We start from the raw sequence: 13695 nt of genomic DNA, 5'->3' as shown, positions 1-13695 counted from the left end.
TTTCTTTTATCCATCTTTCTAACAGTGATGTTTTTGGATAACTGCAAACAAAAGTTAAAAGTTAAATGTTAAAACATGTATTTCATTGCTGAAATGAAAATCTTGATTTTAATAGTATATTGAAACTAAAATGTATATCAAATTATTTCTTGTTAAATTGTATTTTTGTAATTGAATTATCTATTTAAGGGCTCAACACCATCTTCAAGCACTGGTCCTACCAGCGCCTATGAAGGAGATTTCTATACCTATACTGAAGCTAGTGGCTACAATAATAGACTATTTGGGATGGAGAGCAGTTACATCTTCAGTGGTATGTATATGTTTAAACTGTCTTACCTTGACTTCGTCACATCATTAGAAAACAAGACCAGACTTTGTCACAGGGTAGGAAAACTGGACAGGACTTTGTCACAGGGTAAAAAAACTTGACGAGACTTTGCCACAGGGTTGGAAAACTGGACAGGACTTTGTCACGGGGTAAGAAAAGTGGACCAGACTTTGTCACAGGGTTGGAAAACTGGACAGGACTTTGTCACAGGGTTAGAAAACTGGGCCAGACGTTGTCACTTGGTTAGAAAACTTGACCAGACTTTGTCAAATGGTTAGAAAACTGGACCAGACTTTTGTGTTGAAGGGTAAAAAAACTTGACCAGACTTTGTCACAGGGTTGGAAAACTGGACAGGACTTCGTCACGGGGTAGGAAAACTGGACCAGACTTTGTAACATGGTTAGAAAACTGGACCAAACTTTTGTGTTGAAGGGTAAAAAAACTTGACCAGACTTTGTCATAGGGTCAGAAAACTGGACCAGACTTTGTTACAGGGTTAGAAAACTGGACCAGACTTTGCCACATATATTGGTTAGAAAACTGGACCAGACTATATATCATTGCCGAATGGTCGGACAACAAGACCAGACTTTGTCACAGGGTTAGAAAACTATGAAAACCTATAAATTTAGGAATGATGCATCAGCAATATGTTATGTATGGTCCCTATATTACAGTAATCCAATATAATCGAGTTTGCAAATACACGGACTTCATTCACTGATTTTAAAAGAAATCTTCTTTGTGTTGCAACAGAGATTTTTAATATTTTCTCTTAAAATATTTAGGTAATTTACCCTTGCTTATATGTTTGAAAACAATTTTACAATTACCAGTAATATAGAAATGGCAATGCTTTTGCACATTGTAACTTTTACACATTGTAAATATACTGTTGATTTTTCTATCTAATTGCAACGGAACTCAATGGAAATATGGTTAAAAGAAACCTCAAACAAATATCTTTCAGCACGCAAAGTTTTGTTGAAATCAGCCAATTAACAAATTCATGAAAATCCATTAGCAACAAGTTTATATTTCAAGATTATAAACCGTATAGTATAGATAAATTTGGTGGACTCAATAATGTCAAATTGCTGTTTCTAAAAAAACATTTAAAACTGTTAGGATTAATAACAGTCAATTTATATTAAACTAAAATTAATAGTTTAACTTATGTGGTCCATCTATATATTCCCTGCAAAAAACTTTATGCTTCAAATTAAAAAAAGATGCTACAACTATAACATTATATGCTGAGCCTATGCGAAAATTAAGATAGGGTATAAAGTGCAACAAACATGTAACTATTTTTCGAATCAACTTTTATGTGACTTTAAATGGAAATATTGCAAACTAGATGAATGTCTCAATATTAAGCCCTGTCTAAATAAAGGAATTTATCATTATTTTCACTGTACCTTTGATTTGAAAAACCCTCTTCGCGATTTTTGTCACTCCACACCTTTTACAAAGAATCTTGATGTTAACAACATAAACACAACATGTATAGTTGTATGACATTAACCTGTTTTTGTGTACGTTCCAATTTGTGGGTTAGAGCTTTCAGATTATTGCTTTATGTTACACAGTATAGTATATGTACATCTGACATACATTCTTTGTCTGTGGGGTTGATTTGTGTACTTTTCTTTAATTATAAGGAATTAAATGACTGAAGTTTCATGTTACACAGTATATGTGTATATTTTACAGACATTTTTGTCTGTGGTGTTAACTTGTGTACCAATCATTAATTACAAGGAATTAACTAACTAATGTTTCATGGGATATTACAGTATATGTGTACATCTGACAGATAGTTTGTGTTTTTGATTTGTGTAATATTCTTTTATCAAAAGGACTCTACTGCCTGACGTTTCATTACCACATGTACGGCAGCTATATGGGATCTCTGTCAATTAAAACCTATCAACAATACCAGTCATGGTATTCGCTAGAGTGGGTAGTGAGATATTCGCAAGGCAACTACTGGAACTCTGCACAAGTGGAAATATCTCGCTCAGTCCTATATAAGGTAATGATTAATAAAATATTTCACTCCTTTCAGACCCCTTCTGATTGGGGAATCTCAACCCGAAGAGTAAGATTCATTAGTTGTCAAACACGAGTCTTGGCGAGCGTTTGACGTCTTAAGTATTGTACCCCGAATGTTGAGATTCCATTGTCCTACTTCCATGGCGGTGAATGCTTATTCTTCTCTTACCTTGTTTACCCTCTTAATGATCCAATACTGACGTTTCATCAATGAAAGGAAATGTTGTTCAGCAGACGAAATGCAATTGTTGAAAACGTGCAAAAGGCACATGTAGCTTATCTCACACCAGTAAAATTGTGGATAAACCGATCCAGGGTAAGAAGAAAAAGAGATACATGTACTACCAATAATGAGAAAAAAACGTATCCATCTTGGGGCTTAACTGTTGATATATGCGAGATATAGATATGATAAAAATAATACTGCCCATCTTGAGACTTGAATCTTGAGCTGTGTGAGATACAATGTATAGGAATGATAGAAATGATCCAATCCATCTTGAGACTTGGGACTTATCCAGCTTACCCTTGATACTGCATATAATTAATCAAATTACAGGTACAATTTTAATTTCTCGAATTTCAGGATCTTATATAGTAATGCATACCCAATATTTTCAATGTTATATGACACAAATTTTGGCAAGGAAATAGATATATTACCAGAAAATTCTATGTCTGAGTATGGAAAAATTTCAAATATAATGATTTTTTTATATAGGTCGTTATAGAAGGAGTGACAGGTGCAGGATTCCAGAGTGATATAGCGCTGGACCAGATTCAGATGTCTCCTGGGGCATGTTCCTCCTACTACTCTACTACTGGAACAGGGACCTATAACTCAGGTATATCACCAACAGAATCCTATAATTCAAGTTTACAAAACCTCCAACCAGACCTATAACTCAGGTATATCACCAACAGAATCCTATAATTCAAGTTTACAAAACCTCCAACCAGACCTATAACTCAGGTATATCACCAACAGAATCCTATAATTCAAGTTTACAAAACCTCCAACCAGACCTATAACTCAGGTATATCACCAACAGAATCCTATAATTCAAGTTTACAAAACCTCCAACCAGACCTGTACCTCAGGTATATAATACCCCTAACACAGACCTTTACCTCAGCTATATAATACCCCCAACGCAGACCTTTACCTCAGGTATATAATACCCCTAACACAGACCTTTACCTCAGGTATATAATACCTCCCAACACCGACATTTACCTCAGGTATATAATACCCCCAACACAGACCTTTACCTGAGGTATATAATACCCCCAACGCAGACCTTTACCCCAGGTATATAATACCCCTAACACAGACCTTTACCTCAGGTATATAATACCTCCCAACACCGACATTTACCTCAGGTATATAATACCCCCAACACAGACCTTTACCTGAGGTATATAATACCCCCAACACAGACCCTTACCTCAGGTATATACTACCCCTAACATGGACCTTTACCCTAGGTTTATAATACCCCCAACACAGACCCCTTTACTTCAGGTATATAATACCCCCAACACAGACCTTTACCCCAGGTATATAATACCCCCAACACAGACCTTTACCTGAGGTATATAATACCCCCAACACCGACATTTACCTCAGGTATATACTACCCCTAACATGGACCTTTACCCTAGGTTTATAATACCCCCAACACAGACCCCTTTACTTCAGGTATATAATACCCCCAACACAGACCTTTACCCCAGGTATATAATACCCCCAACACAGACCTTTACCTGAGGTATATAATACCCCCAACACCGACATTTACCTCAGGTATATAATACCCCCAACACAGACCCTTACCTCAGGTATATACTACCCCTAACATGGACCTTTACCCTAGGTTTGTAATATACCCAACGCAGACCTTTACCTCAGGTTTATAATACCCCCAACACAGACCTTTACCTCAGGTTTATAATACCCCCAACACAGACCTTTACTTCAGGTATATAATACCCCTAACACAGACCTTTACCTCAGGTAATAATACCCCCAACAAAGACCCTTACCTCAGCTATATAATACCCCCAACACAGACCTTTATCTCAGGTATATAATACCCCCAACACAGACCTTTACCCCAGGTATATAATACCCCTAACATGGACCTTTACCCTAGGTTTGTAATATACCCAACACAGACATTTAACTGAAAATAAAGAAACGAATGAGTGTTTTCCTCTTATCCTTTGACAGGTTAATCTGTACACGATATCTGATAGATATGATACATATAACTACTTCGAATCCTTTGACAGGTGTTAAATGTTTATAACTCTCCTGTCTTGTTTCCAGGTTCCTATTTGTATGTGGATGCTACAAAAGGCAACAGAGGCGATCATGATACAGCTTTGTTCCCACCATTTAGAAGCGGATTCCAGTCACTGACTTTTTACTCACACATGTACGGGAGACATGTTGGTACGCTTAATGTTGACCTAATATCAGAAAATGGCACATCAACAAACTTGTGGTCAAAATCAGGAGAGGTGGGAAATGAATGGAAACGTAACTGCGTAAATTTTCCTCCATATGAGGACAGATCGTCGTTAGCCTTCAGCGCTATACGTGGTGACGGAGTTCTCGGTGATGTGGCAATCGACCAACTGACAGTGAGTGAAGACTACTGCCCAGGTAACTATATCAATATCACTACAGTTGTCTGATTGATATTTTATACCTTCATTCAATAACGATATCTTATACTTCACTAAATACACGATATCTTATACTTCACTAAATACGCAATAGCTTACACATTTAATCAAAATACCCAATATCTAATGCATTCACTCAATACACAATATTTTATACTTCACGCAATACACAATATCTAATATACCTTTACTCAATAACGATATTTTATACTTCACTAAATACACGATATTTTATACATTCACTCAACACACAATATATTATATACCTTCATTCAATAACGATATTTTATAGTTCACTCAATACACGATATCTTATATATTCAATAATTAAAAAATATCTAATACATTTACTAAATACACGAGATATTATATATTCAATCAATACCCAATATCTAATGCATTCACTCCATGCATAATATCTTATACATTCACTCAATACACCATAGCATATATTAACTCAATACACGAAATCTTATGCATTCCCTCAATACACAATATCTTATACATTCAGTCAATACACACTATTTTATACATTCAGTCAATACGCAATATCTGATACATTCAGTCAATACGCAATATCTTATACATTCAGTCAATACGCAATATCGTATACATTCAGTCAATACGCAATATCTGATACATTCAGTCAATACGCAATATCTTATACATTCAGTCAATACGCAATATCGTATACATTCAGTCAATACACAATATCTTATACATTCAGTCAATACACAATATCGTATACATTCAGTCAATAAACAATATCTTATACATTCAGTCAATACACAATATCGTATACATTCAGTCAATACACAATATCTTATACATTCAGTCAATACACAATATCGTATACATTCAGTCAATACACACTATTTTATACATTCAGTCAATACACAATATCGTATACATTCAGTCAATAAACAATATTTTACACATTCAGTCAATACACACTATCTTATACATTCAGTCAATACAGGATTTGTTATACATTCACTAAATACACAATATCTTTATATGTATGTAAGCATTGTTTTTATCTGACTGGAGGAGTATTCCTTGTTGTTACAGGGCCAATTGAATGTGACTTCGACATGTCTGACTGTGATTATGTGTCCGTGTCAGATGTATATAACATGGGCTGGGTCAGAGTAAATCCTCAGACCAGGACATGGCCACCATATCGCGATCTAACGGCCATGGAATCTGATGACAAGTCTTCAGGTTGGTGAAAACAGGTTTCGAAAAAATAAATAAAAAAGAAAGAAAACATTCAGATATGTTTTTATGATCATTAAAGCATATTCATAAAAACAACATTTTATAAATATATTTTTATTAATGATTGATGTGAAGGAGTTTATAGAAATCAATGTTTCTTAAGGTTTTCTAAATCTACAGGATAACTTTAGTTTATATAGTTTGATTTCTATTGGAATCAATTCTAACTGGGTTAACATTATAAGCATTGTAAGGCAGGTTGATGGTATGTAGACGTTTTCCGGACTGACCTTCATGGGGGTGATGGGCAGGGTGAAAAAGGGTCAAATTGACAGAAATATTCATAAAAAACTCCGTAAAGACTCAGTGGTCTCTTGTTTGGAGGTTATTTCTGCTGAATGATGTTTGACATAAGAAATAGATCAAATAGATTAAAGAAATAAATAAATTAATATAACTTTTGAAATATAGTACATTGTTATTGTTATTATTTATCTTTTTACATTTTTGCCAGGGTCAGCCTTTTTGTCTTACGCTAATCAAGCTTACTTGAGATCAGGATCATCAGCATGGTTGGTTTCTCCGTTTTTCGATGCATCGGAGTATAGCAGTTTCTCCTACTTCTTTGCGAAGGGAGTTAACTCTCTTTTTAAAGTGGGTATTCTACCTGGAGACCAAATTGTAAAAAATGAGACATTAAGTGACATCAAAAAGAACCGCTCGGACCTTGTAACCATACTGGAGACATCTCGAGCCATGGCAGAAGAATGGCGCTTCATGTGTGTTAGCCTAGCATCCGTGTCAGGAAACGTTTCTGTCGTGTTTATAAGTGAATTTCGCCAAGGAAATATGACGGATTTTGTTTACATAGATGGTGTCAGCATGAATAAAGGTCCTTGTCAAAGTAAGTATACCTTCTATACTGTAATATTAAGTCTACAATACAGTTCTTTGTCTAAGAAAGTATACTACCTATACTGTAATAAGTCTACAATAAAGGCCCTTTTCTAAATAAATACTGTATACCTTCTATACTGTAATAAATCTACATCAATGAATGGCCTAAATGATTATTAACAAAACCTGTAAACCTAGTTTAGCGTGAGTTTTGAAACAGGGAGTTATTGTGGTACTGTATATGAATGATGTTAACCTATTTACGCGTGAGTTGTAATCAAGAAAGGCTATTTTAGTGTATAATATTGTATATAAATAATGTTAACTTATCTTAGCGTGAGTCTTATTACAGTGAGTTGTTTTAGTGTTTAGTACGGTATACTGATAATGTTAACCTATTTAGTGTAATATTTAATACAGAGATGTTATGTTATTGCAAAGTACTGTATATAAATGATGTTAACCTATCTCAGTGTAAGTTTTAATACAGAGAGGTTATTTTAGTGTATAGTGCTGTATATAAATGATGTATAGGACTTATATAAGCTTGCCTGTTGTCCAATCCATTTGTTTTATAGCAATAAAATTTGTTGAAATGAAAATATAATTGATGCTAACATGTCTTAGTGTAAGTTTTAATACAAAGAGGTTATTTTAGTAAATACTACTCTTCATAAATGATGTTAAGTTATATTAGCGTGAATTTAATACAGAGGGTTTATATTATTGTGTATTACTTTATATAAATGATGTTAACCTTTCTTAGTGTAAGTTTTGATATGGCGAGGTTTATTTCATTGTAAAGTATTGTATATAAATGATGTTAGCCTACCTTAGCGTGGGTTTCAATACAGAGAGGTTATTTTAGTATATACTACTGTATATCAATTTTGTTAAGCTATTTTAGCGTGAATTTAATACAGAGGGTTTATATTGTGTAATGCTTTATATAAATGATGTTAACCATTCTTAGCTTGAGTTTTAAATACAGAGATATACTACTGTATATGAATGATGCTAACATATCTTAGTGTAAGTTCTGATACAGCGAGGGTTATTTCATTGTGAAGTATTGTATATAAATGGTGTTAGCCTATCTTAGCGTGGGTTTAATACAGAGAGGTTATTTTAGTGTATAATTCTGTATATACATGATGTTAAACTATTTTAGCTTGAGTTTTGATACAGAAAAATTATTCTTTGGTAAAGTATTGTATATAAATGATTTTAACCTATCTTAGCGTGAGTTTTGATACAGGGAAATTATTCTTTGGTAAAGTATTGTATATAAATGATTTTAACCTTTCTTAGCTTGAGTTTTAAATACAGAGTCTATTTTAGTATATACTACTGTATATGAATGATGCTAACATATCTTAGTGTAAGTTTTGATACAGCGAGGTTTATTTTATTGTGAAGCATTGTATATAAATGGTATTAGCCTATCTTAGCGTGGGTTTAATACAGAGAGGTAATTTTAGTGTATAATTCTGTATATACTGTACATGATGTTAAACTATTTTAGCTTGAGGTTTGATACAGAAAAATTATTCTTTGGTAAAGTATTGTATATAAATGATTTTAACCTATCTTAGCGTGAGTTTTGATACAGAGAGGTTTTTTAATGGTATTATGCTGTATATAAATGATTTTAACCTATCTTAGCGTGAGTTTTGATACAGGGAAATTATTCTTTGGTAAAGTATTGTATATAAATGATTTTAACCTTTCTTAGCTTGAGTTTTAAATACAGAGTCTATTTTAGTATATACTACTGTATATGAATGATGCTAACATATCTTAGTGTAAGTTTTGATACAGCGAGGTTTATTTTATTGTGAAGCATTGTATATAAATGGTATTAGCCTATCTTAGCGTGGGTTTAATACAGAGAGGTAATTTTAGTATATACTACTGTATATAAATGATGTTAACCTTTCTTAGTGTAAGTTTTGATACAGCGAGGTTTATTTTATTGTGAAGCATTGTATATAAATGGTGTTAGCCTATCTTAGCGTGGGTTTAATACAGAGAGGTTATTTAGTGTATAATTCTGTATATACATGATGTTAAACTATTTTAGCTTGAGTTTTGATACAGAGAAATTATTCTTTGGTAAAGTATTGTATATAAATGATTTTAACCTATCTTAGCGTGGGTTTAATACAGAGAGGTTATTTTAGTATATACTACTGTATATAAATGATGTTAACCTATCTTAGCGTGAGTTTTGATACAGAGAGGTTATCTAATAGTATTATGCTGTATGTAAATGATTTTAACCTATCTTAGCGTGAGTTTTGTTACAGAGAAATTATTCTATGATAAAGTATTGTATATACATGATGTTAACCTATTTCAGCGTTAGTATTAATACAGAGAGGTTATTTTAGTATATACTACTGTATATCAATTTTGTTAACCTATTTTAGCGTGAATTTGATACAGAGAGGTTTTATTATTGTGTAATGCTTTATATAAATGATGCTAACATATCTTAGTGTAAGTTTTGATACGGCGAGGTTTATTTTATTGTAAAGTATTGTATATAAATGATGTTAGCCTACCTTAGCGTGGGTTTCAATACAGAGAGGTTATTTTAGTATATACTACTGTATATAAATGATGTTAACCTTTCTTAGTGTAAGTTTTGATACGGCGAGGCTTATTTTATTGTAAAGTATTGTATATAAATGATGTTAACCTACCTTAGCGTGGGTTTCAATACAGAGAGGTTATTTTAGTATATACTACTGTATATGAATGATGCTAACATATCTTAGTGTAAGTTTTGATACGGCGAGGTTTATTTTATTGTAAAGTATTGTATATAAATGATGTTAGCCTACCTTAGCGTGGGTTTCAATACAGAGAGATTATTTTAGTATATACTACTGTATATAAATGATGTTAACCTTTCTTAGCGTGAGACAGAGAAGTTATTCTATTGTATAGTCACAGGTATATAAATGATGTGAACCAATAGTTATAACTTTGTTTATTGTTTATTTACAGAGGGTATCATGGAGACTGGTCGGTGTGACTTTAAGAACTTATTTGAGTGTGATTTTGTGGTTTATCCCTGCATAGAAGACGGCTATGTTTGGGAACTTCAACAGACAAATCACTCATCTGTCAACTCATCAAAAACACAACCAGGTATATATATAGTTTCCATGTCCTTCCATTCATTTCCTGACTCCAGACATTTTCTGGCTCTTATTGTGTTTTGTTTTTGACTCTGGTCCATTTCATCATTTTTCAAAATATCATTTCAGACTGAATTTGATGCCGAGGGGATCCCGGGAGATACTGAAATCAATTTATCATGACTTCTCATACATATTTGGTTTCCTACTTTTTGTATATGCCATCTTTAAACACATTTTTACTGAGAGAAATAAAAGAAATAAACATGTTATTACATAGAAATTACCTGAGAAATATTCTCAACATGTTTGTAACGATTGATGAACATTTATCCTAGAAGTTTCAACATGATCCTTGTTGTGTCGGGATTACTGCACGAACAAAATTGTAGTTGATGTAGCCAATATTATTCCAATCGGCTAAATGACTGGACTAGACAAGGCAATTCCCTGTATACGAGACATTGGCAATAGTTCCGACCACCATCAGGGACTTCTATAATATCTTACTGTCAGAAAATTGACCAGATTACATAAATATATCATGTATATATAAAGTTTGTCTAGTTGTAATAAGGACAGTACAGACAAGTAAATTGTTGAACTTTGGAGACAATCTGCCCCTTAATCAAGACACAAGTAAATTAAATATGATCAGAAATAGACATAAAACAGGTAACAGTAACACAAAATTACAGTGTAGTAAGTAAACTACGAAAAATAGCGTTATGTCGTTATGTTGTGAAAACGATCCCCTCGGTCGATAAAAAAATCACCGAGTGCCTATCATAATTTATTATGTATATATGTGTATGGATATAAAGTGTGCCCTCAGTTTTCATTGGATGTGGTGCATTCTTTTTTTTAGATAATGTCATGTATGCTGATGCGTCCAATGGAGTCAGAGAAGATGCAACATGGGTCAACTTTACCGGCACTGGTGGCTTCAAAGCAGGACAATCCCTACAGATGGAGTATCAGTTCTACAATGAAGGGGATTCAGTACTAATGTTTGGGGTCGGAAATCATGCCATGGAGCTGAGAGAGCGTGACTCGCTGATCTCCTCCAGGAGAAACTTATGCATGTCACTGCCAGACGATGCCAATGAGGAGCTGTTCTTTGCCGCCATGAGAGGAGATATGCCGAGGGGAGACATTGCTGTGTATTCTGTCAGCATTGATGACAAAGGATGCCCAGGTCTGCTAGAAATACTAATGACAATGAAACTGTACATTTCACCCAACAAGTACATAGTATATATACATATGTAGTGTTTATGCAAATATGGAATATCTTTGGAATAACTTATGTGTATATTATGGTTCCTGAGTGCCGAAGATGTGGACCTTACGAGGACTGATTGATAAGTCTTGAGCTTGGTATTGAAGGATTTGAATTTTGCCGGACATATTGTATTATTTTCAACATAATCCCCTTCAGTATCTATACACTTTTTGTTAGCAGTGTTTAAGTGCCTCCATGCCACTTTGATAGAACTCCTTTTCTTTCCTGTTCAGAAAGCCATCCACTTCATGTAAGGGTTAGGCGCCTGGAAAAGCTGTTTTTAGTTTTTGAAATAGATGAAAGTCTGATGATGCTAAATCAATTTAAAGTTACAATCGTGAATGACAGCCATGGCAATGACAGACTCTTTCACCCTTACCCTAAACCTAACCAATTTTATCTATTTTGTTTACTTTAGAGTGCTCCCTCGTCGATTTAAACTAGCCAAATGAGACCAGTCCTTGAGTACACGGCCTATATATTCAGAGAATAGTAGGACTTAAAAAGAACATCCTTGAGTACCTCCTTTAATACGGATGCTCACAACTTATCAATCAACCCTATTTCGTTAGCATGATTTATGTATCAAGTATTTTTTATCCATTAATTCAGATTAATTATGTGATTCCTCAACTATGACAAAGACCTTAGACGTTCGTTAAAGTAACCCGCTTTTCTTAGAATATTCACGTTTTGACGATACAGACATTTATATGGAAACAACATCAACTTAATATCCATTACTTAAATGTGACACTATAACATTCATTAACTTATTTACTATTTCAATGTGTAAATAAAACAAGCATTACTATTGCTGTCAAATGGTTCTTTAAAGTTCACTATACCTTTCAGAAACCTCAGCCAATTGCAGTTTTGATGCCGATAGCGGTTCTTGTGGGTTCTGGCAGGATGATGGTTGGACATTAAAACAGGATTCTACTGGAGGTAAACAAATAAACAGGGTTAGGGTTGGAAAACAAATAAACAGGGTTAGTGTTTGACAATATAACAGGATTCTATTGGAGGTAAACAAATAAACAGGGTTAGGGTTGGATATTACAACAGGATTTTATTGGAGGTAAACAAATAAACAGGGTTAGGGTTCGACATTTTAACAGGATTCTATTGGAGGTAAACAAATAAACAGGGTTAGGGTTGGATATTACAACAGGATTTTATTGGAGGTAAACAAATAAACAGGGTTAGGGTTCGACATTTTAACAGGATTCTATTGGAGGTAAACAAATAAACAGGGTTAGGGTTGGATATTACAACAGGATTTTATTGGAGGTAAACAAATAAACAGGGTTAGGGTTCGACATTTTAACAGGATTCTATTGGAGGTAAACAAATAAACAGGGTTAGGGTTGGATATTACAACAGGATTTTATTGGAGGTAAACAAATAAACAGGGTTAGGGTTCGACATTTTAACAGGATTCTATTGGAGGTAAACAAATAAACAGGGTTAGGGTTGGATATTACAACAGGATTTTATTGGAGGTAAACAAATAAACAGGGTTAGGGTTTGACATTTTAACACAAATTTGACCTATACATATAGTTATATATACCAGTGATTAAACTAGATAGCCCTTACAGAAATCTCAGATCTGAGTAGCTCTAGGCCTATGTAGAACTTTCAGATCTGAGTAGCTCTAGGCCTATGTAGAACTTTCAGATCTGAGTAGCTCTAGGCCTATGTAGAACTTTCAGATCTGAGTAGCTCTAGGCCTATGTAGAACTTTCAGATCTGAGTAGCTCTAGGCCTGTGTAGAACTTTCAGATCTGAGTAGCTCTAGGCCTATGTAGAACTTTCAGATCTGAGTAGCTCTAGGCCTGTGTAAAACTTTCAGATCTGAGTAGCTCTAGGCCTGTGTAAAACTTTCAGATCTGAGTAGCTCTAGGCCTATATGTAGAACTTTCAGATCTGAGTAGCTCTAGGCCTATGTAAAACTTTCAGATCTGAGTAGCTCTAGGCCTGTGTAAAACTTTCAGATCTGAGTAGGTCTAGGCCTATGTAGAACTTTCAGATCTGAGTAGCTCTAGGCCTATGT

The 13695-nt window shown here is 34.1% G+C and overlaps 1 protein-coding gene across 1 annotated transcript in view; it reads left to right on the top strand.

The window, feature by feature from the left end:
• The window catches only part of LOC117316368, a 229230-nt gene that overhangs the window by 102247 nt on the left and 113288 nt on the right, over positions 1–13695 (top strand). The window contains exons 55-63 of the mRNA XM_033870909.1: positions 190–313; positions 2195–2370; positions 3112–3235; positions 4723–5061; positions 6156–6308; positions 6820–7209; positions 10218–10361; positions 11220–11549; positions 12492–12584. Of these exons, the coding sequence (XP_033726800.1) occupies positions 190–313; positions 2195–2370; positions 3112–3235; positions 4723–5061; positions 6156–6308; positions 6820–7209; positions 10218–10361; positions 11220–11549; positions 12492–12584 (1873 nt within the window). The remainder of the gene's footprint in view (positions 1–189; positions 314–2194; positions 2371–3111; positions 3236–4722; positions 5062–6155; positions 6309–6819; positions 7210–10217; positions 10362–11219; positions 11550–12491; positions 12585–13695) is intronic.

Source organism: Pecten maximus, chromosome 18 (assembly GCF_902652985.1).
Source record: "Pecten maximus chromosome 18, xPecMax1.1, whole genome shotgun sequence".
NCBI classification, from domain to species: Eukaryota; Metazoa; Mollusca; class Bivalvia; order Pectinida; family Pectinidae; genus Pecten; species Pecten maximus.
This window is presented reverse-complemented; position numbering and strand designations above follow the sequence as displayed.